At 42.3% G+C, this 22,107-nt stretch overlaps 1 protein-coding gene across 2 annotated transcripts in view; it reads right to left on the reverse strand.

Moving 5' to 3' along the window:
- The window catches only part of AcCoAS (acetyl coenzyme A synthase), a 180,513-nt gene that overhangs the window by 9,377 nt on the left and 149,029 nt on the right, over window positions 1-22,107 (reverse strand). For both annotated transcript variants that reach the window (XM_068381058.1, XM_068381052.1), the window contains 2 exons: window positions 14,634-14,767; window positions 891-1,080 (listed from right to left, as the gene is read on the reverse strand). In XM_068381058.1, coding sequence (XP_068237159.1) covers window positions 891-1,080; window positions 14,634-14,767 — 324 coding nt within the window. The remainder of the gene's footprint in view (window positions 1-890; window positions 1,081-14,633; window positions 14,768-22,107) is intronic.

Here is a 22,107-nt window from a genome sequence, read left to right on the forward strand (position 1 = left end):
CCCCTTTTTGGTTTTGGTTTCATTTGTTGATGTCGGCTACCCCCCAAAATTGGGGGAAGTGCCTTGGTATATGTATGTATGTAATATCACTTTTCTAAACTTGGTCAAAGAATCAAAGAACTTTAAGATGACTACAGTAGTTTACAAGATTTTTTATTAGTTATGAGCATTAGATAACAGATATCAACAAGCTGAAAGACTTAACTTATCGTCCAAATCAGGTCTAAGATAATGAATAAAGCTGTCAAAAATAAAACTATTCTATTCTTGATAATATAATGCAGTGAAATTTTTATTTGTGCGACTGCATCATAAATCATTCATACTAACCATGAATAGTCTAATATCTTTACAGCTAGTTATCAGGTTCACTGTCTCACCAAGTCTGAAATTTAATGATCATGGAGTTTTTCTGGTTAAAATTCATAAACAATAATATAGACTAAGCTTATCTGCCCTGTCAATACCTTTTTTCCCTTTTTACATACATAAGTTGGGATCTAGCAAATTTCAACATTCATACCACAGTCAAGAACTCTGTTAGACTTGATATATTTCTACAACTGTATAATATAATTTGTACTGTATGTAGGATAATATTTAACAAACAGATGTCAAATCAACTGTATTCTTAGTCTAGTAACATTTGTTCTTTATTCAATAAAAGCAGCTTAGATTTATTTTATAAGGGTTTAAATCTAAGGGAGCTACGCAGTTTTTCCCTAGTTAACAGCAATTACTAAACTGGAAAATGAAGAAAAGTTATTAACGGATTATTTATAAATCAAGAGGCCAGTATTTAAAGAAGCCTAATAGTGTACCAACAAAATTAAGTGTTGCTGCAATACTTTTTATTCATATTCAGAAAATAATTAAAAATTAGTACGTACTGCCGAGCCTGGTTTGGCAGGTGTTGCGCCAGGTAGAGGAGTAATGACATGACCTCCAGTTTCTGTCTGCCAGAAGGTATCAACAATTGAAACATTACTGTCACCAACCACTCTGTAATACCAAAGCCAGGCCTCTGGGTTGATGGGTTCACCCACACTTCCTAGCACAGACAGGGATGACAAGTCATACCTGTCAAAATAAACATAAAAAATAATTATAGATAGATAATATATAGAAAGTAACTATGTCTAACATTAAAAATTAATTTAAAACTGCAATTCATTCACTATCCTATACTGTATAATATTCACTTACTATTGACCTCACATGAAAACAAATGATACAATACAGTATATTTTCTTCATACATTTAACAATGTATGCTTTTTAATTTTTCAATTATCTATCACTTGCCTTTAAAGGCATACAAATCAACCTTCCTTATAAATTTATATGTTATTTTACAGAAGTACTGCATACCTCGCAATATGGATTCTTTTATCATAATTAATATGGCATCGATAAATAAATTAATACCCCTACAAGAAAATTCATACATCAAAATATGAATACCAAACACACACACTTTATTCGGCATAGAGAGTACCGTGAACTGTATTCCATACTACTATGACAAACACTGAATACAATTTTTTAGTAAATTAGTCAAGAAAGAGGCAATTGGTACACATGATTACATATTAAATGTCACTAAAAATGTGTAATAAATCATATTGTTCCACATCTCACACGGATCTAAACTAGAAAATACTATGGAAGTCTATGACTGATAAAATAACTCAACACCAGCTACTAGTTAATCGACTGCCACGCTTTGTGGGGAAAGTAAAGGCAAGAAAACAAAGCAGATTCTAAGCAAAGGTTATCAAATACATGAGCTATCATAGATTTTTAAATCAATTCTGAGTTAGAGGTGACAACTGAAACAAAGATACACAAAGTGATTTAATGTCTTATCCAGGGAGATATAGAAGCCTTAAACATTGTACCCGGTTTATCTCTTCGCAAGATATTAATTATCCCCACAATTATTAATTTTTGTTTGAATCCTGCTACGGAATATTTCCTACAAAGGGTAGTTCTACCAAATTAAATAATAATTGCCCTACTTTTCCTTATTCCTTTTACTCATTGCATTGGTAAAATTGAAACATTCATTGGCAGCTGCTTCCTAGGAGCCCCTCACTCTACACAATCCAGGAAGCATCAGATATACCTCGACTATGGTTTTCTATAGTCAATTTTTATTCTTTCTCTTGGGTTTCTTCCAATCTAGCAGTGCAACTTTTCTGGCTTCTTCCATTCCCTCATTCAAGGTCGAATCCTAGGAACTAGCTTTAAACATGTACATATACAACTTGGAACGATTGAATTACAGTATTTCATAACAATTTTAGAAAAGTCCTACAATCATCTGGTCCTTCACAAAATTTGAAAATCTGGGGTTTGTCAGTTCTCCACTTGTAAGCAATTAAGTAATATCAGTTGTTTTGTCATTTATGGATATTCAAATGCTCTCATAATACTTGGAAACTTTCTAGATCCCATCAGAAAGTGTCAATAAGTCACTATACTCAATGCAGCAAAAAATGGTTGACAGGGGAGGACACCTGGTTTTGAACAAATTCTTCGACTGGTGTCATATCTCCACAGATCACCGCCTTCCCTTCTTTCTCCAACCTTGCTTGTCCTCCTTACTATTCGTCTGTTTCTTTTTTTCTCTTTGTTTCTGTACAAATTGATATATTTCTGAAATTATTCTAACTTTTGTTTCAAACTACCACTGAGGTAAAATTCAAGACATGCCTTAAACGAGGCATATGAGCAAGGAACCTCCGACACCCATGTTCCAGACATTGCTGTTACACACACACTGTGACACACAATCATGATGAATAAAAAGATAATTACATAAGGAAATATAAACAGATGAGGGGGATTTCTAAAGACCGTGGGAATGAGGAGATCTTATAGCAATAATGAAGGGTTAGCTCAGAGGAGTAGTGTGTTTTGGATAAAGTAATGGTGAAAATTAAGGAAAGGGATTGGGTTTGTGTGCTCTGAGCAGGGAGTAAGCTGATGTGAAGGGATAATATACAAAAGAAAAACTGATAAAAGGAAAAAGTAAGACACATGAGCGGTTGGTTGGAGTTGCATCAACGAATGGTGAGGTGGATGATGGGGAGGGGAGGGAAGGCGCAACTGGGGTGACATCATGAATAAGAAGTGTAATAATAAATGAAATGGAATTGGGATAATATTAGTTATAAAAATATTACCATGAATATATGAATGAGCAAGGGTGACCCTTTTCCATGCTTTATCAATCATTTTAAGGCACTTGTCAATGTGGAACCATTCTTTCCAAACTTCTCGAAGGGTGAATTTGGGATAAAAAAACCTCATTGACTCATTCAACAAAATGTTATTTTCATTAGTAAAATAAATTTTTGAATATACTTACCCGATAATCATGTAGCTGTCAACTCCGTTGCCCGACAGAAATCTACGGACGGGATACGCCAGCGATCGCTATACAAGAGGGGGGTGTACTCACCAGCGCCATCTGTGGCCAGGTACTGCAGTACTTCTTGTCAACACCACCTCAATTTTTCCTCGGTCCACTGGTTCTCTATGGGGAGGAAGGGTGGGTCAATTAAATCATGATTATCGGGTAAGTATATTCAAAAATTTATTTTACTAATGTAAATAACATTTTTCAATATTAATCTTACCCGAAAATCATGTAGCTGATTCACACCCAGGGGGGTGGGTGAAAACCAGTGTACATGTTAATCAAGAAGCTAAGTATCCCGTATTTCATATTATCAGTTATTCAAAATAACAAATGAAATTATAAGTACCTGGTAAGGAAGTCGACTTGAACCATTACTCTGCCTTTAATAAGTACGTCTTCCTTACTGAGCGCAGCGGTCCTCTTAGGAGGCTGAACAACTCTAAGGTGCTGAAGTATAAAGGGCTGCAACCCATACTAAAGGACCTCAACACAACCTCTAACCTAGGCGCTTCTCAAGAAAGAATTGACCACCCGCCAAATCAACAAGGATGCGGAAGGCTTCTTAGCCTACCGTAACAACCCAAAAACAACAATAAAAGCATTCAAGAGAAAGGTTAAAAAAGGTTATGGGATTAAGGGAATGTAGTGGTTGAGCCCTCACCTACTACTGCACTCGCTGCTACGAATGGTCCCAGGGTGTAGCAGTTCTCGTAAAGAGACTGGACATCTTTGAGATAAAATGATGCAAACACTGACTTGCTCCTCCAATAGGTTGCATCCATAATACTCTGCAGAGAACGGTTCTGTTTGAAGGCCACTGAAGTAGCCACAGCTCTCACTTCGTGTGTCCTTACCTTCAGCAAAGCAAGGTCTTCATCCTTCATGTGAGAATGAGCTTCTCTAATCAGAAGCCTTATGTAATAAGAAACTGCGTTCTTGGACATAGGCATCGAAGGTTTCTTAATGGCACACCATAAGGCCTCTGATTGCCCTCGTATAGGCTTTGACCTTTTAAGATAGTACTTTAGAGCTCTGACAGGGCAAAGAACTCTCTCTAGTTCGTTACCCACCATGTTGGAAAGGCTAGGAATTTCGAACGATCTAGGCCAAGGACGTGAAGGAAGTTCATTTTTTGCCAAAAAACCGAGCTGTAAGGAACATGTAGCTGTTTCAGATGTGAATCCTATGTTCCTGCTGAAGGCGTGAACCTCACTAACTCTTTTGGCTGTTGCAAGGCAGACGAGGAAAAGAGTTTTGAGAGTAAGGTCTTTGAAAGAGGCTGACTGGAGAGGTTCAAATCTAGGTGACATAAGGAACCTTAAGACTACGTCTAGATTCCAGCCTGGAGTGGACAAGCGACGTTCTTTAGAGGTCTCAAAAGACCTAAGGATGTCCTGTAGATCTTTGTTGGAGGAAAGATCCAAGCCTCTGTGGCGGAAAACTGCTGCCAACATACTTCTGTACCCTTTGATCGTAGGAGCCGAAAGAGATCTAACATTCCTAAGATGTAACAGGAAGTCAGCAACTTGGGTTACAGTGGTACTGGTAGAGGAAACTGCATTGGCTCTGCACCAGCTTCGGAAGACTTCCCACTTGGATTGATAGACTCTGCGAGTGGATATCCTCCTTGCTCTGGCAATCGCTCTGGCTGCCTCCTTCGAAAAGCCTCTAGCTCTAGAGAGTCTTTCGATAGTCTGAAGGCAGTCAGACGAAGAGCGTGGAGGCTTGGGTGTACCTTCTTTACGTGAGGTTGACGTAGAAGGTCCACTCTTAGAGGGAGAGTCCTGGGAGCGTCGAACAGCCATTGCAGTACCTCTGTGAACCATTCTCTTGCAGGCCAAAGGGGAGCAACCAACGTCAGCCGTGTCCCTTCGTGCGATGCGAACTTCTGAATAACTCTGTTGATGATCTTGAACGGCGGGAATGCATACAGATCGAGGTGGGACCAATCCAGCAGAAAAGCATCCACGTGAACTGCTGCCGGGTCTGGGATCGGGGAACAGTACAATGGGAGCCTCTTGGTCATCGAGGTAGCGAACAGATCTATCGTTGGCTGACCCCACAAGGCCCAAAGCCTGTTGCACACGTTCTTGTGAAGGGTCCATTCTGTGGGGATGACTTGACCCTTCCTGCTGAGGCGATCTGCCGAGACATTCCTATTGCCCTGAATGAATCTCGTTACCAGCGTGAGCTTTCGACTTCTTGACCAAATGAGGAGGTCCCTTGCTATCTCGAACAGCTTCCTCGAATGAGTCCCTCCCTGCTTGGAGATGTACGCCAAGGCTGTGGTGTTGTCGGAGTTCACCTCCACCACCTTGTTTAGCAGGAGGGACTTGAAGTTCATTAAGGCCAGATGTACTGCCAACAACTCCTTGCAATTGATGTGAAGCGTTTCCTGTTCCTTGTTCCATGTCCCCGAGCATTCCTGTCCGTCCAAGGTCGCGCCCCAGCCCAAGTCTGATGCGTCCGAGTAGAGATGAAGATCGGGGGTCTGAACAGCTAAAGAGAGACCCTCCTTGAGAAGGATGTTGCTCTTCCACCACATTAGAGTAGTCTTCATCTCTTTGGTAACAGGAATAGAGACCGCCTCGAGCGTCATATCCTTGTCCCAGTGAGCTGCTAGATGGTACTGAAGGGGGCGGAGGTGGAGTCTCCCTAACTCGGTGAACAGGGCTAACGATGACAAGAGTCCCTGTTAGACTCATCCACTGTCTCACCGAGCATCTGTTCTTCTTCAGCATGCTCTGGATGCACTCTAGGGCTTGGTTGATTCTTGGGGCCGACGGAAAAGCCCGAAAAGCTTGACTCTGAATCTCCATTCCCAGGTAAACGATGGTTTGGGAAGGAACAAGCTGGGACTTCTCTAAATTGACCAATAGACCCAGTTCCTTGGTCAAGTCCAAAGTCCATCTGAGACTCTCCAGACAGCGACGACTTGTGGGGGCTCTTAAAAGCCAGTCGTCTAAATAAAGGGAGGCTCTGATGTCCGCCAAGTGAAGGAATTTCGCAATATTCCTCATCAGTCGCGTAAACACCAGAGGTGCCGTGCTTAGGCCAAAACACAGGGCTTGGAATTGGTACACAACCTCTCCAAAGACGAATCTCAGAAAAGGTTGGGAGTCTGGATGGATGGGAACGTGAAAGTAGGCGTCTTTCAGATCCAACGAGACCATCCAGTCCTCCTGCCTGACCGCTGCTAGGACCGACTTCGTCGTCTCCATAGTGAACGTCTGCTTGGTGACATAAGCATTGAGCGCACTGACGTCCAGCACCGGTCTCCAACCTCCTGTCTTCTTGGCCACCAGGAAGAGACGGTTGTAAAAGCCCGGGGATTGATGATCCCGGACTATCACCACTGCCTCCTTCTGTAACAGGAGCGACACCTCTTGATGTAACGCTAGCCTCTTGTCCTTTTCCTTGTAGTTGGGAGAGAGGTTGATGGGAGAAGTGGTCAGAGGGGGATTGCGGCAGAACGGAATTCTGTAACCCTCCCTTAGCCACTTGACAGACTGGGCATCTGCACCTCTTCTTTCCCAGGCTTGCCAGAAGGTCTTGAGTCTGGCTCCTACAGCTGTCTGGAGAGGAGGAGAGTCAATGCTTGCTTTTCGTGGACTTGGCACCTTTCTTGGACCTGCCCCTGTGACCGTCTGGGCGGGTACTTCCTCGGCTGGGGGCTCTGCCACGAAAGGGCGGAATAAATCTGGTAGCAGGTGTATCAGCCACTGGGGTGCGGTAAGTTCTCGGTACTGAAGGTACAACCTTAGCCTTACGTGCTGAAGAGGCCACGAGGTCATGCGTATCCTTCTGTATAAGAGCCGCAGCCATCTCTTTGATTAGATCCTCAGGAAACAGGAACTTGGAGAGTGGAGCAAACAGTAACTGTGACCTTTGGCAAGAGGTGATACCAGTAGAAAGGAAGGAGCAAAGTTGTTCCCTTTTCTTGAGGACTCCCGAGACAAAAATAGAAGCAAGTTCGCCAGAACCATCGCGAATTGCTTTGTCCATACAGGACATGATCAGCATGGCCGAGTCTTTGTCAGAAGGGGCAGTCTTCTTGCTCAAGGCCCCCAGGCACCAGTCGAGGAAATTAAAAATTTCAAAGGCGTGAAAGACTCTCTTCAAGAAGTGGTCCAGATCAGAAAAGGTCCAGCAGACCTTAGAGCGTCTCATAGCCGACCTTCGGGGAGAGTCAACCAAACTTGAGAAGTCAGCCTGGGCAGAGGCAGGGATCCCCAAGCCTGGTTCCTCTCCCGTGGCATACCAGACGCCCGACTTAGAAGTCAGCTTAGGAGGAGGAAACATAAAAGACGTCCTTCCCAGTTGCTGCTTGGACTGCAACCAATCCCCTAAAATTCTCAAAGCTCTCTTTGATGATCTAGCGAAGACAAGCTTAGTGTAGGCAGACTTAATAGGTTGCATGCCTAGAGAAAACTCGGATGGAGGAGAACGAGGGGTAGCAGAAACAAAGTGTTCAGGGTATAACTCTCTGAACAGAGTCAGGACCTTGCGAAAGTCAATGGAGGGTGGCAACGACTTGGGTTCCTCCACATCAGAAGAAGGATCATCCAGGTGAGCAGCTTCATCCTCAGAAACCTCATCACCTGAGGGTTGAGAAGCGAGAGGTAACGATAAAGCGGTATGCTGAATGGCTGAATCCTGAAGAACGGGTGCATGCGCACTTGCGGATTCATCATCAAGTCTCTGCTGAAGAGGATGAGGGCTGGTAATGACAAAGTCATGAGGCTGGGATGAAGGAGGTTCTGCGGGGGTCTGAGGAGCAAGCGTGGTGAGAAGCGAATGCTGTAAGGCATGAGGCTCATGCTGCATAGTCTGCGGTTCATGTTGAATGGGAAGAGGCTCATGCTGCGAAGAATGCGGTTGCTGCATGCGTTGAGGTGGCTGCCTCATAGCATGAGGTTCCTGCCTCAAGAGTTGCGCCTGCCTCAAGGGTTGAGGAGGTGGCTGCGCAGAGAGAGGCTCTTGCCTCAAGAGTTGAGGTTCTTGCCTCAAGAGTTGAGGTTCTTGCCTCGAGAGTTGAGGTGCTTGCCTCGAGAGTTGAGGTTCTCGCCTCAAGAGTTGAGGTTCTTGCCTCAAGAGTGGAGGTGGCTGCCGCAAGAGTTGAGGTTGCTGCCTCAAGGATGGTGGAGGTTGCCGCAACGCAAGAGGTTGCTGCCTCTAGGATGGAGGAGGTTGTCGCAACGCATGAGGCTCCTGCCTCAAGGGTAGAGGAGGTTGCTGCAAAGCATAAGGCTCCTGCCTCAAGTGTTGAGGAGGTTGCCGCATAGCAAGAGGCTCCTGCCTCAAGGAAAGTGGAGGTTGCTGCACAGCGCTGGTATCTGGCAACTCCCAATGCGGCAGCTCACGCATGGAGGTAGCTTGAGGAACCTCAACATCATACGTCTGGCAGGGTGGACTGCGCAGAGGTGGAGGAGCGCTCGCAGGAGGAGGTGTGCTAACCTTCTCTGCCTGAAACTCCTGCATCAACACCGCAAGCTGCGACTGCATAGTCTGCAGCATAGCCAACTTAGGATCAACAGAAGTTGGGGCAGAGGCCTGTTGAGGCATCGCTTTACCTCTCTTAGGAGGCGTGCAGCCATCAGATGACTGCGGCGAGTCCGAACTGGCCCAGTGGCTACACCTGGGCTGTTGGACTCGCTCGGTCTGGACCTTACGCTTAAGAGGCCTTGAGACCTGGGTCCAGCGTTTCTTCCCGGAAACTTCTTCCGCAGACGAGGAAATTAAGGGCTCAATCGTCTGAGAGTGGAAGTGACGATCTCTATAAGATACGCCCGCAACCACTGAGGATACTACTGTGCGCCGATCAAGGCCTGCCGAACCCTTTTGCCCTTCGACATTGCTTCTCCCCTGGGCTTGGGAGCTTGCAAGAGGTCCCGGACTGGGAGGACGACTGGCACGCACAGAAGTATCCTCATGCGCAACACTGACACTGACACTAGGCACAGCACTGGCACTACCACTTCCCACTGCACTTTTCACTTTAAGTTCCTTGACATCTGCCAAGAGAAATTTGTGGTCACTCACTACAGACTCCACCTTATCACCTAAAGCCTGAATGGCACGTAACACATCCGACATATCAGGCTGAGCACTAGTAATAGGTTCGGGGGTCACCACTACAGGGGAAGGAAAAGGTTGAGGATCATGGGGGGAGGAATAAACCAAAGAGCGAGAAGAACTCCTCCTAACTCTCTCCCTCTCTAACTTAGCCGTATACTTGAGGAATTCATTAAAATCGAATTCCGAAAGCCCGGCACATTCCTCACATCGATCTTCCAACTGACAGGATTTTCCCCTACAGTCGGAACAAACGGTGTGAGGATCAACCGAGGCCTTCGGAAGACGCCTATTACAAGTCCTAACACTACATCGTCTTTGTCTAGGAGCTTGAGAATGGTCGGACATCTTGAATTAGAGAACAGTCAAGGGGGGTTCCAAATTAAAGCAAAGATCGTTATACCATTAATCAAAATCAATCCAAAAGCTATCTAAGCTAAGGGAAAAGCTTCCTGTATAGCGAAGGCTAAAATTTCAGAGCAATACTTCACCAAAACCGTGAACAAAGACTCCAAAATCAACAGCGTATCCATGTAGGTCTAGCCGGCGGCACGACAGAGGAAAAATTGAGGTGGTGTTGACAAGAAGTACTGCAGTACCTGGCCACAGATGGCGCTGGTGAGTACACCCCCCTCTTGTATAGCGATCGCTGGCGTATCCCGTCCGTAGATTTCTGTCGGGCAACGGAGTTGACAGCTACATGATTATCGGGTAAGATTAATATTGAAAAAAAATATGCGTGTCACCCAAGCTGCGTTATTTGACCTCCTTACGCACTCAGTTGAAGCAATTTGTACTTTTTAAAGTCTCAGGAATTCTCCGGGTAACTCACCAGGAGAGGTTTGATTTCGCAATCACCACTGTCATTAGCACAGAACAGCAAGGTTAGACAATATTTCATAGACTTGTGACCAGAAATTCCCTTCTCTTCTGTAGTACTGAAGATCTTCCTAGGCATCTGCTTCCAAAACAAACCGGTCTCATCTCAATTAAAAACTTGTTACATTATGTAAGACTCAGAATCCACAAACTTTTAAATTAAATCCAGACACAAATGACTCTGTTGCCTTGACATCGGAGCTCGCAGCCTCCCCATTTCGTACTACACTATGGATGTCTGTTCTTCTCTTGAAGTCTTCACACCAGCCATGGCTTGCTTTGAATGGGACTTTTCCTTGGTCTGCTGACATACCTGGCTCAGTTTTGTAAAGGTTAGCAGACAAAAGCTTTACCTTTTCACAAATTATGTTTTCAGTTATTGTATCTACTGCTAATTGCTTCTCATTGATCTATATGAGAAGCAAGTTCTCTACATTATCTATAATATGGGGCCATTGCTTCATCAAAGTTAGCACCCCTTTAGCAGCAACAATTGCTTTGATTTCTTTTCTCTTCAGGATTGTGCTAATTGTCGAGATTGTACGATCGTATAATTTTGCCAGGGTTCCAACCCATTTACCTTAATCATGCTTCTTTTATCAGCTCTAAGGTTATCATCTTCTTTCCTTCTTTCTTGATAATTTTTGTAGCCATGATTCTTGACGCGCTAAATATATTTATTAAATCGCAATTCGATAAAGAACACATAGTCACAACTTTATAAAGCACGCTGCCAAAAACGTTCGCAAGATGCTGGTACGATTTCTGCGGAGAGTGAGAGTTAAAGTCTGGTAGCAGATACAGCATATTCTAATGCTATATAATGGAAAACTCTCTCTGAATAATTGGTACTTTAAGCTAACAAATATTTCATAATTGATATTCGAATGTACAGAATGACATATGTCAGTAGAGACCTAGCCTATCATGACAACTGTGCATATTAGACCAATCACAAGTTCCATGTACAAAAGCGTAGCTTCTAAAACAACCTTCATTGGTTACTAAAGATGTCCAACATAGCAAAAAATGTGTGAAAAGAGAAAGATCAGTATCGTTAAAATGAAATTACATCAATATCAGAAATTCAAATAAATATGAGAACAAACAACAAGAATGGACTAAAGTCTCACTAAATAACAGGTGAATAGATTAAGAAATTCAGTTTAATTACCTTGAAGGCTATCTCATAATTTTTTAGAACAAACTCATTTTTCTGGTATATTGCAATTCAGTCATTCCTTTATACCAAATTATTTTGTACAAATACACTATAATTTTGAAATTATAGCATTCCAATCTCAAAGGTCGGCATTCTGTACACAAACTTCAGTCTGTTGCTACAAAAGGGGATTTTTGTTTAAAAAATATCTTCATCCAAGTCCAATTCAGTTACTAAAGTTTATAAACAAAAAACTTCTTAACCTATAATAGTATTTCAAGTTCCACCAATAGCTATGCACAATGAGAACAAAATCATTGAATCTAACCATTTAAAAAGATACTTTTCCATCTTAATCCTTTGAGCATCATTTAACGTATTTCATGTCACATTTTACAACTCCCTTACGCGCAATTGGTCGTATTTTACATCTAGTTATTAAGAGTTTATTTTCTTTTCTTTTATTATTTAGATACAGTACTGTATATAGAAATTTTACAAAATATATCAATAGCAATGGAAAGAAATTTATTCAGCCACACATTAAAATGTTGTAAAGTCACATCTTATATAATTTTGAGCTAAGATGTCCAAAAAAGGGGTTGAAACTTGTGCCAAATTATTTGGTGAGGGGCTGGCACTCAAAGGGTTAGCAATGGTTATATTAGTAAAGTAATTTAGTAGATGCTAATTTTCAGTCTTTCACAGCAAATGTATTAGTACTTCAATATCTTCTAATGTACTTTTATACTATAGTATTATATTTATAAAAAGAGGACTTATACTCAAGATGACTTGGTCGAAATCTGCCAGAACTACTAGTGCTTTAGATCCAATGGAACTTACCTGGATATGCTGTAAAATATATAATAAACCTCAATCCCAAAATATGTGAAAATAACTTCCAACCTTAAGATGAAACCAAAAATGCAAGGAGTTAAAATGCATAAGTTAAAACAGTATAAAGATAGTTTATGGATGAATTAATATTATATGTATTTAAGAAATGAAATTCAGGAATGTATAAGTTACCAAAATTATAACATCGACAACATACACTGATTTGTATAGAGAATTATAGGCTGATAAAATTAATTCAGGACTGGTTTTATACCATAAAATTAAAACTAGAAAACCATTCAATAAAATAAAATTGATTCAATAAACCTCTTATCACTTCTACCGACATCAACACAAAACCGATTCAAATTAGACTCTATCCTTTCTGTTCTAACTGAAAGGTTGATAGGTTACGGTACTACAAAGTCCTAAGGAAGTGTTGAAGTCAGGAGAAATGAAGCTATGTACTTATCTCTAGTAATTAACTAATATAAAGTAAGAAACATCATACAGCTCCATGATTTATCACAGTAACAGTGTACTGTTACTGTACAGTAAATATAAACATTCCTGAGGAAAATGTAACTTGAAAGCCTTTATACTAATCATCATCAGTTTGTAATGTACCAAGAGCACACCATTCAAAGCAATAATTGTAATCACATATACTGTTATTTCCCCTTTCAAAGAAAAAGAGAAAAAGCAAATGGGAGTATTTAAAATACTTTAAACCTAAACAGTTAAATGGCACAGACAGAAAGCCTAGATATATATTTCTTAAAACTGGTTATATTGAAACTAAAAAAAAAAATATCTAAATCAAACAGAAATAAACATGAAAAAGATTCCAACATTCCAGCACATATACTGTTATCCTACTGCTACAACTACATCAACATATTAAGAAAGAAATGTTCAGCATATTCAGCCAGAAACTGCTGGAGCAATATCTCGGTCTCTTTCCTTAGAAATATGAGGATGCTTTGACATCTAGGATCATAAATACAATTTTTCAAAGAAAATGTATTACTGTATTTCAACAATTACCCCAACATTCATTGTGATAAAAGCTTTGAAATCACAGCTTTGGTTAACAAGCTAAAAGATCAATATGATTTGTACGACTAGCCCTCCCATAACTAAATTCTACTACAGGTTACATCTCCCAAACTCAGTATCCTAAACTTGGAAAAACCATATGAACTAACCTCCTACTGGCCACAAACTTTTTAATTTCACTCCCTTCCCCCTTTTACATTTCAATGCCTCAAACAACCTTTTTGCATTCACATGAATTAACATGAGGCTCACTGGGACATGCCATAGAGACTGGTCTTCAAATCAAAGAACTAGCGAGCTCTCCATCTAAGTTATAAGACCAATACACTGCTTCGTAATCATTGTCGATTTCAAAAGAACAGATCCCTTCACATGATCAAGAATACGATCTGTATCTTTGACAATCCTTGCAATAGTGGAATGGCTTCGTTAAGAGTATAAGGCTGAGGTTTGGTGGCGATGCTCCATTTTCTGCCAGTTTCACAATGCCTAATTTCACTTCCATGGTTATGGCTATCCTTTTCTTCTATGCACTGACATCAATGTCTGCCATATGCTTGGGAGCCATAATGAAGATCAAAAAGTTACAGAGAAAAGTTATCAGAAAATCACAGAGGCAATGACAATCAAAAACAGCAAAACAAAGGGAACTGTGGGATGCTTATATGCCGTTTCCTTTATTTAGGCGCTGCTTTTCTCCACTTTCTTCTTTTACCAAAAAAAAATATTCTTCTGCCTGTTTGTATCACCGAAGCAATCATGGGAAGTTGAGAAATTTTCTTAATCTATGGGAGATGCACCATATCCATTAAATATCGAAGTCGATACTGTCATAACCTGAGGACTAATTGCAATAAATATTTTCACCAAAAATATCTGGAGGATTAACATACTAATGATTGTGTTAATACTTTGAAGTTAATTCCCTTATTCTCTTTTGCAGTAAACACTTCATGGAATATCACATATGTCTATTACTTCTGATTACACCAAGTAATAAATAATAATAAATTACTTGTAAATTCCTGTGCTACAAAGTCTTTGGGCAGATACCAATTTGAGGTGCCATATATTAGATGATTTACAAAATTAAGTTAATTTACCCTTCCACAGCGCATGCAAGTATTTTCTGCAAACACAGTAAAGAAAAATACAACATAATATCATAACAAAATGATATAGTACTCACTTTTTAACAGGCTCATCGCCATATTTCATCAGTGTTCTAATGGCAGTAGGAGCTGTATAGAATTTTGACACTTTGTATTTCTCAATCATTTCCCAGAAGCGGCCTGAGTGTGGGTAAGTAGGAACTCCTTCAAACTGTGAGAAAAGGAACAACGGATTGTATGAAGTCTTAAGGGATTGATGTACACATATTTATCATTACCCATTTATTATCATTACTTACTTTAGCCAGACCAATAGTCTAACTTACTTAGCTCTCACAGGACTAGCAAAGAATGATGTATTCGAGAAGTTTATTTTATTTTCTAAGGAATTACAGATTTTCAACATCTTTCTTTTATAATTGGATTAGTTGAAACTGGTGGAATCTCTACCCAAATTTCTTTCCTTGACTTTCAAAATTGGACATTTATTGCCCATAAAATTTTGGGTATTTGAACAAAGTGTTTATTTATTAATGATATTCTACATACTGTACGTACAGATATTTGATCATGTGGGCTATTCATTAAAATTCAATAGATCAGATCTGAGTCAAGATTATTTCAGTGCGCTGTTCCTTCTAATATGATGAATTCCAAGAGTCCAACATTACATTTGGTCTCTAAATGTTAACTTCAGATTACTTATGCTATATATGCTACCATTTATTGATGATAAGGGGTTTTAGAGTTGTTATATAACCAGTATGTATTAAAAATATCTATCTCTGATCTCATTATATTAGGTGCAGGTTTAGCTGTTTTGTGTACTTCTCCATTTCCTTTAATTCCTAAGTGGACAGGAATTCAACATATTTAAAATTTTTACCACCTGCATATAATTTACATAATGAAAACTAAAAATGGTTTTGAAACTTTAGTGGCAGGTCCTACTGTTCATAATCCAGCTATGAAAACTGAAGCAAGGTAAGGAAAATTAGTTATTTTTTGCTAGGTAATATGGCTGCAAATCCTACACTTGATGAAGATTTGGGTCAATTGGCATATACAGTAGTGTACATAATACAAAGTGTGAATCTTTAAGTCTTATGTGTTCTATTGTATAGTGTTTATGAGTTCATAAAATACAGTATACCGTATATAAAATTTTTAGAATAATAGTTGGTGTTCCGAAGTTTGTAGCATATACATAATCCAAGGAGGTTCAGTAGTTCTAATGTTGGAGAAAATTATTTCTATACTTGTGTACTCAGTTTTTTACTTAACTGGTTAAGTTAGTAAATGATTATTCATATAAGTTTTCTCTATCATAAGTATTTTTGTTGTTTGGAGAAAATTCTTTCTATACGTGTGTACTCAAACAGTCTTTTGACTTTTAACTGGTTAAGTTAGTATGTGATTATTCATATAGATTTTGTTTATCATAAATATTTTTGTTGGTGAATCACTTGTATTCTTTTTGCACCATTCATTATTCCTAAATGCCAGAAAACTCTAAATCAATTAATCATTATTCCTAAGTAATAATGAAGAGGTAAAATAGTTTCACCACTTTCAATTTGAACAGAAGACTTTTAAAAGCTCACTGCTTTTAACAGTAGTATCAGGGTCAGTCTGTCCACTCACCAGTTTGTGACAAATTTTTCACTAAATGTAATGCAATTTTGCCTTCGACTTTTACATGTAGTAGGTGATAAACGTTTTACACATCTTCTATTGGAGAGCATTAAATGTTATTAGATACAATGGACTGCTATGAAGTTATGTAAGTTAAAGTCTTATATTTTAGATGACAAAGATTGAACCTAAGAATGTTACTGTCTGACATTTTAGTATCTGGTGATCTCTAATACTCGAGTCAATCTCTTCATTTTTTTTCACTTTATATTCTTATAAACATGAAAAAGCTGTAGTCTTTTCTATGGAGAACTGAACACTTACTCATGAAGCCTACATATTCATTCTTATTATACACTGTTGGGGATACATAATGTCCTAAAATGTTATTTGTATTAGTAAAATAATTTTTTGAATATACTTACCCGATAATCATGTAGCTGTCAACTCCGTTGCCCGACAGAATTCTACGGAGGGATACGCCAGCTATCACAATACTAGAAGGGGGTGTACTCACCAGCGCCACCTGTGGCCAGGTACTACAGTACTTCTTGTTGACACCTCCTCAATTTTTCCTCGGTCCACTGGTTCTCTATGGGGAGGAAGGGAGGGTCAATTAAATCATGATTATCGGGTAAGTATATTCAAAAATTTATTTTACTAATAAAAATAACATTTTTCAATATTAAACTTACCCGATAATCATGTAGCTGATTCACACCCAGGGGGGTGGGTGAAAACCAGTGTACAAGATTAAAGGATAGCTAAGTATCCCATATTTCATATAACAGTTATCTCAAATAACAATGAAATAATAAGTACCTGGTAAGGAAGTCGACTTGAACCGTTACTCTGCCTCTTTTTTAAGTTCGTCTTCCTTACTGAGCGCAGCGTTCCTCTTGGAGGCTGAATCAACTCTAAGGTGCTGAAGTATAAAGGGCTGCAACCCATACTAAAGGACCTCTACACAACCTCTAACCCAGGCGCTTCTCAAGAATGAATTGACCACCCGCCAAATCAAAAGGATGCGGAAGGCTTCTTAGCCTACCGTAACAACCATAAAAACAACAATAAAAGTATTCAAGAGAAAGGTTAAAAAAGGTTATGGGATTAAGGGAATGTAGTGGCTGAGCCCTCACCTACTACTGCACTCGCTGCTACGAATGGTCCCAGGGTGTAGCAGTTCTCGTAAAGAGACTGGACATCTTTAAGATAAAATGATGCAAACACTGACTTGCTCCTCCAATAGGTTGCATCCATTATGCTCTGCAGAGAACGGTTTTTATTAAAGGCCATCGAAGTAGCTACGGCTCTTACTTCGTGGGTCCTTACCTTCAGCAAAGCAAGGTCTTCCTCCTTTAAGTGAGAATGGGCTTCTCTAATCAGAAGCCTTATATAATACGAAACCCCGTTCTTGGACATGGGCCTCGAAGGCTTCTTGATGGCACACTATAAGGCTTCTGACTGTCCTCGAATAGGTTTTGACCTATTAAGATAATATTTGAGAGCTATGACAGGGCAAAGAACTCTTTCTAGCTCGTTACCTACCATGTTGGAGAGGCTAGGTATTTCAAACGATCTAGGCCAAGGACGCGAAGGAAGTTCATTCTTAGCTAAGAATCCGAGCTGTAAAGAACATGTTGCAGATTCGGTCGTGAAACCAATGTTCTTGCTGAAGGCATGAACCTCACTGACTCTTTTAGCTGTTGCAAGGCAGACGAGAAAAAGAGTCTTGAGGGTAAGGTCCTTGAAGGAAGCTGACTGGAGAGGTTCGAACCTAGGTGACATAAGGAACCTTAAGACTACGTCTAGGTTCCAGCCTGGAGTGGGTAGACGACGCTCTTTAGAAGTCTCAAAAGACTTAAGGATGTCTTGAAGGTCCTTGTTGGAAGAAAGGTCCAAACCTCTGTGGCGGAGAACTGAAGCCAACATACTCCTGTACCCTTTAATCGTAGGGGCTGAAAGGGATCTCTCATTCCTAAGATGTAATAGGAAGTCAGCTATTTGGGTCACAGAGGTATTGGTAGAGGATACTGCATTGGCTCTACACCAGCTCCGGAAGACTTCCCACTTAGATTGGTAGACTCTACGAGTGGAAACCCTCCTTGCTCTGGCAATCGCACTGGCTGCCTCCTTCGAAAAGCCTCTAGCTCTAGCGAATCTTTCGACAGTCTGAAGGCAGTCAGCCGAAGAGCGTGGAGGTTTGGGTGCAACCTGTCTACGTGAGGTTGACGTAGAAGGTCCACTCTTAGAGGGAGAGTCCTGGGGACGTCGACCAGCCATTGAAGTACCTCTGTGAACCATTCTCTTGCAGGCCAAAGGGGAGCAACCAGCGTCAGCCGTGTCCCTTCGTGCGAGATGAACTTCTGAAGGACTTTGTTTATTATCTTGAACGGTGGAAATGCGTAAAGGTCGAGATGGGACCAGTTCAGCAGAAAAGCATCCACATGAACTGCTGCTGGGTCTGGAACTGGGGAACAGTACAACGGAAGTCTCTTGGTCATGGAGGTGGCAAACAGATCTATGGTAGGCTGACCCCACAAGGTCCAAAGTCTGTTGCACACGCTCTTGTGGAGGGTCCATTCCGTGGGAATGACCTGATCCCTTCTGCTTAGGCGATCTGCTGAGACGTTCATGTTGCCCTGAATGACCCTCGTGACTAAAGTGAGGTTTTGACTTCTTGACCAAATGAGGAGGTCCCTTGCGATCTCGTATAGGCTCCTCGAATGGGTCCCTCCTTGCTTGGAGATGTAAGCCAAGGCTGTGGTGTTGTCGGAGTTCACCTCCACCACCTTGCCTAGCAGGAGGGACTTGAAGTTCAACAGGGCTAAATGAACTGCTAGTAGCTCCTTGCAGTTGATGTGGAGCGTTCCCTGTTCCTCGTTCCCGAGCACTCCTGTCCGTTCAAGGTCGCGCCCCAGCCCGAGTCCGATGCATCCGAGAAGAGATGAAGATTGGGGGTCTGAATAGCCAACGATAGGCCCTCCCTGAGAAGGAGATTGGTCTTCCACCACAAGAGAGTGGTCTTCATCTCTTTGGTGACTGGGATAGAGACTGCTTCGAGAGTCAAACCCTTGTCCCAATGAGCTGCAAGATGGAATTGAAGAGGGCGGAGGTGGAGTCTCCCTAGCTCGACGAACAGGGCCAGCGATGAAAGGGTCCCTGTGAGACTCATCCACTGTCTCACCGAGCAACTGCTCCTCTTCAGCATGCTCATGATGCAATCTAGGGCTTGGCTTATCCTTGGGGCCGATGGAAAATCCCGAAAATCCTGACTCCGAATCTCCATTCCCAGGTACACAATGGATTGGGAGGGAATGAGCTGAGACTTTTCTAGGTTGACTAACAGACCCAGTTCTTTGATTAAGTCCAAAGTCCAGTTGAGACTCTCCAGACAGCGACGACTCGTGGAGGCTCTCAACAGCCAGTCGTCTAAGTAAAGGGAGGCTCTGATGTCCGATAAGTGGAGGAATTTTGCTATATTCCTCATCAGATGCGTAAACACCATAGGAGCTGTGCTTAGGCCAAAACACAGGGCTTGGAATTGGTAGACAACCTTTCCAAAAACGAATCTCAGGAAAGGTTGGGAGTCTGGATGAATAGGAACGTGAAAGTAAGCATCTTTCAGGTCCAACGAGACCATCCAGTCCTCCTGCCTGACCGCTGCTAGGACCGACTTCGTCGTCTCCATCGTGAACGTCTGCTTGGTGACATAAGCATTGAGAGCGCTGACGTCCAGCACCGGTCTCCAACCTCCTGTCTTCTTGGCCACCAGAAAGAGACGGTTGTAGAAGCCCGGGGATTGATGGTCCCGGACTATAACCACTGCCTTCTTCTGTAAAAGGAGCGACACCTCCTGGTGCAACGCTAGCCTCTTGTCCTTTTCTTTGTAGTTGGGAGAGAGGTTGATGGGAGATGTGGTCAGAGGGGGTTTGTGGCAGAATGGTATCCTGTAACCCTCCCTCAGCCAACTGACAGACTGGGCGTCTGCACCTCTCTTTTCCCAGGCTTGCCAGAAGATCTTGAGTCTGGCTCCTACTGCTGTCTGGAGATGAGGAGAGTCAGTTTTTTCCTTTAGAAGCCTTGGAACCTTTCCTAGACTTGCTCCTGGAAGAGTCTGGACGGGAGCTTCCTCGGCTGGGGGCTCTACCACGTAAGGGCGGAATAAACCTCGTAGCAGGAGTATCAGCCACTGGGGTGCGATAAGTCCTGGGGACTGAGGTAGCAACCTTAGTCTTACGAGCCGATGAGGCCACAAGATCATGGGTGTCCTTTTGTATCAGGGCCGCAGACAAGTCCTTAACAAGCTCTTCGGGAAAAAGGAACTTCGAGAGCGGAGCGAAAAGGAGTTGAGACCTTTGACAAGGTGTGATGCTGGAGGAAAGGAAGGTACAAAGCTGCTCCCTTTTCTTAAGAACCCCTGACACAAACATCGATGCAAGCTCGCCAGATCCATCCCTGATGGCCTTATCCATGCAGGACATTAAGAGCATGGCAGAGTCCTTGTCCGCAGGGGAGGTCTTCTTGCTAAGGGCCCCCAGGCACCAGTCTAGGAAATTGAACATCTCAAATGCTCTAAAAACACCCTTCAGGAAGTGATCAAGGTCTGAGAAGGTCCAGCAAACCTTAGAGCGCCTCATTGCTGTTCTACGAGGAGAGTCTACCAAACTTGAGAAGTCAGCCTGGGCAGAGGCAGGTACTCCCAAGCCTGGTTCCTCTCCTGTGGCATACCAAACGCCCGCTTTAGAAGTGAGCTTAGTCGGAGGAAACAAAGGAAGTCTTTCCAAGTTGTTGCTTAGACTGCAACCACTCCCCTAAAATCCTTAACGCTCTCTTAGAGGACCTTGCTAAGACGAGCTTAGTATACGTAGACTTAGCTGGCTGCATGCCCAGCGAAAACTCAGATGGCGGAGAGCGGGGGATAGCAGAGACAAAGTGGTCTGGGTATACCTCTCTGAAAAGAGCCAAGACCTTACTAAAGTCAATAGGAGGCGGAGAAGACTTGGATTCATCCACGTCTGATGAGGGATCCAGGTGTGCAGCCTCATCATCAGAAACCTCATCACCAGAGTGTAGCGAAGAGATAGGTAAGGTATGCTGAACAGCAGAATCAGCACGAGCTGGAACAAAAATACTTGTGGTTTCCTCCTCAAGTCTCTGTTGAGGGAACACCTGAGGCTCAGGCTGCAAAGGCTGATCAAAAGAAGTAGCAGAAGGTAGGCGCATGGGTGGAGGGGGTTGACTCCTGGCATGAGTGTCTGAACTCAAGAGTTGCGCTTGCTGTGTGGTTGGTGGATGTGCAGTAGCAGGTTCCTGAGGAACGAGTTGAGGTTCCTGAGGTGTGAGCTGTGAGCGATGAGGTAGTGGCTGCGCAGAACGCAGTAATTGTCTCGCGAGTTGAGGTTCCTGAGGCGCAAGGCTAAGGTGTTGAGGTGCTTGCCTTGAGGAGGGTTGAGGTCGCTGCAGCGAGAGCTGAGGAGTCTGACTCATGGATGGGAGAGGTTGTTGTACCTCAAGAGAGTGTTGCCTCACTGGTGGAACTGCAAGTGGAAGCGGAGGAAGTAAGGTATAAGCTTCCTGTTCCCATTGCTGAGGTTGCCTTAAGGAAGGCGGAGGGAGCTGCACACCACTGGAAACAGTCAACTCAGAACGTGGTAAGGTATCCTGAGGAGCCTCAACATCGTACGCCTGGCAGGCAGTACTGCGGATAGGCGGAGCGATCGCAGGAGGAGGTGTAACCTTCTCAGCCTGACACTTACGCATCAAGACCGCAAGTTGTGACTGCATGGACTGCAGTAGAGTCAACTTGGGGTCGGCAGACACTAAGGTCTGCTGAGGTAAAGCCTTAACAGCAGAGATCTGTTGCGGCAGCACCTTACTCCTCTTAGGAGGAGTGCATTCAACTGATGACTGCGG

Source organism: Palaemon carinicauda, chromosome 1, assembly GCF_036898095.1.
Source record: "Palaemon carinicauda isolate YSFRI2023 chromosome 1, ASM3689809v2, whole genome shotgun sequence".
NCBI classification, from domain to species: domain Eukaryota; kingdom Metazoa; phylum Arthropoda; class Malacostraca; order Decapoda; family Palaemonidae; genus Palaemon; species Palaemon carinicauda.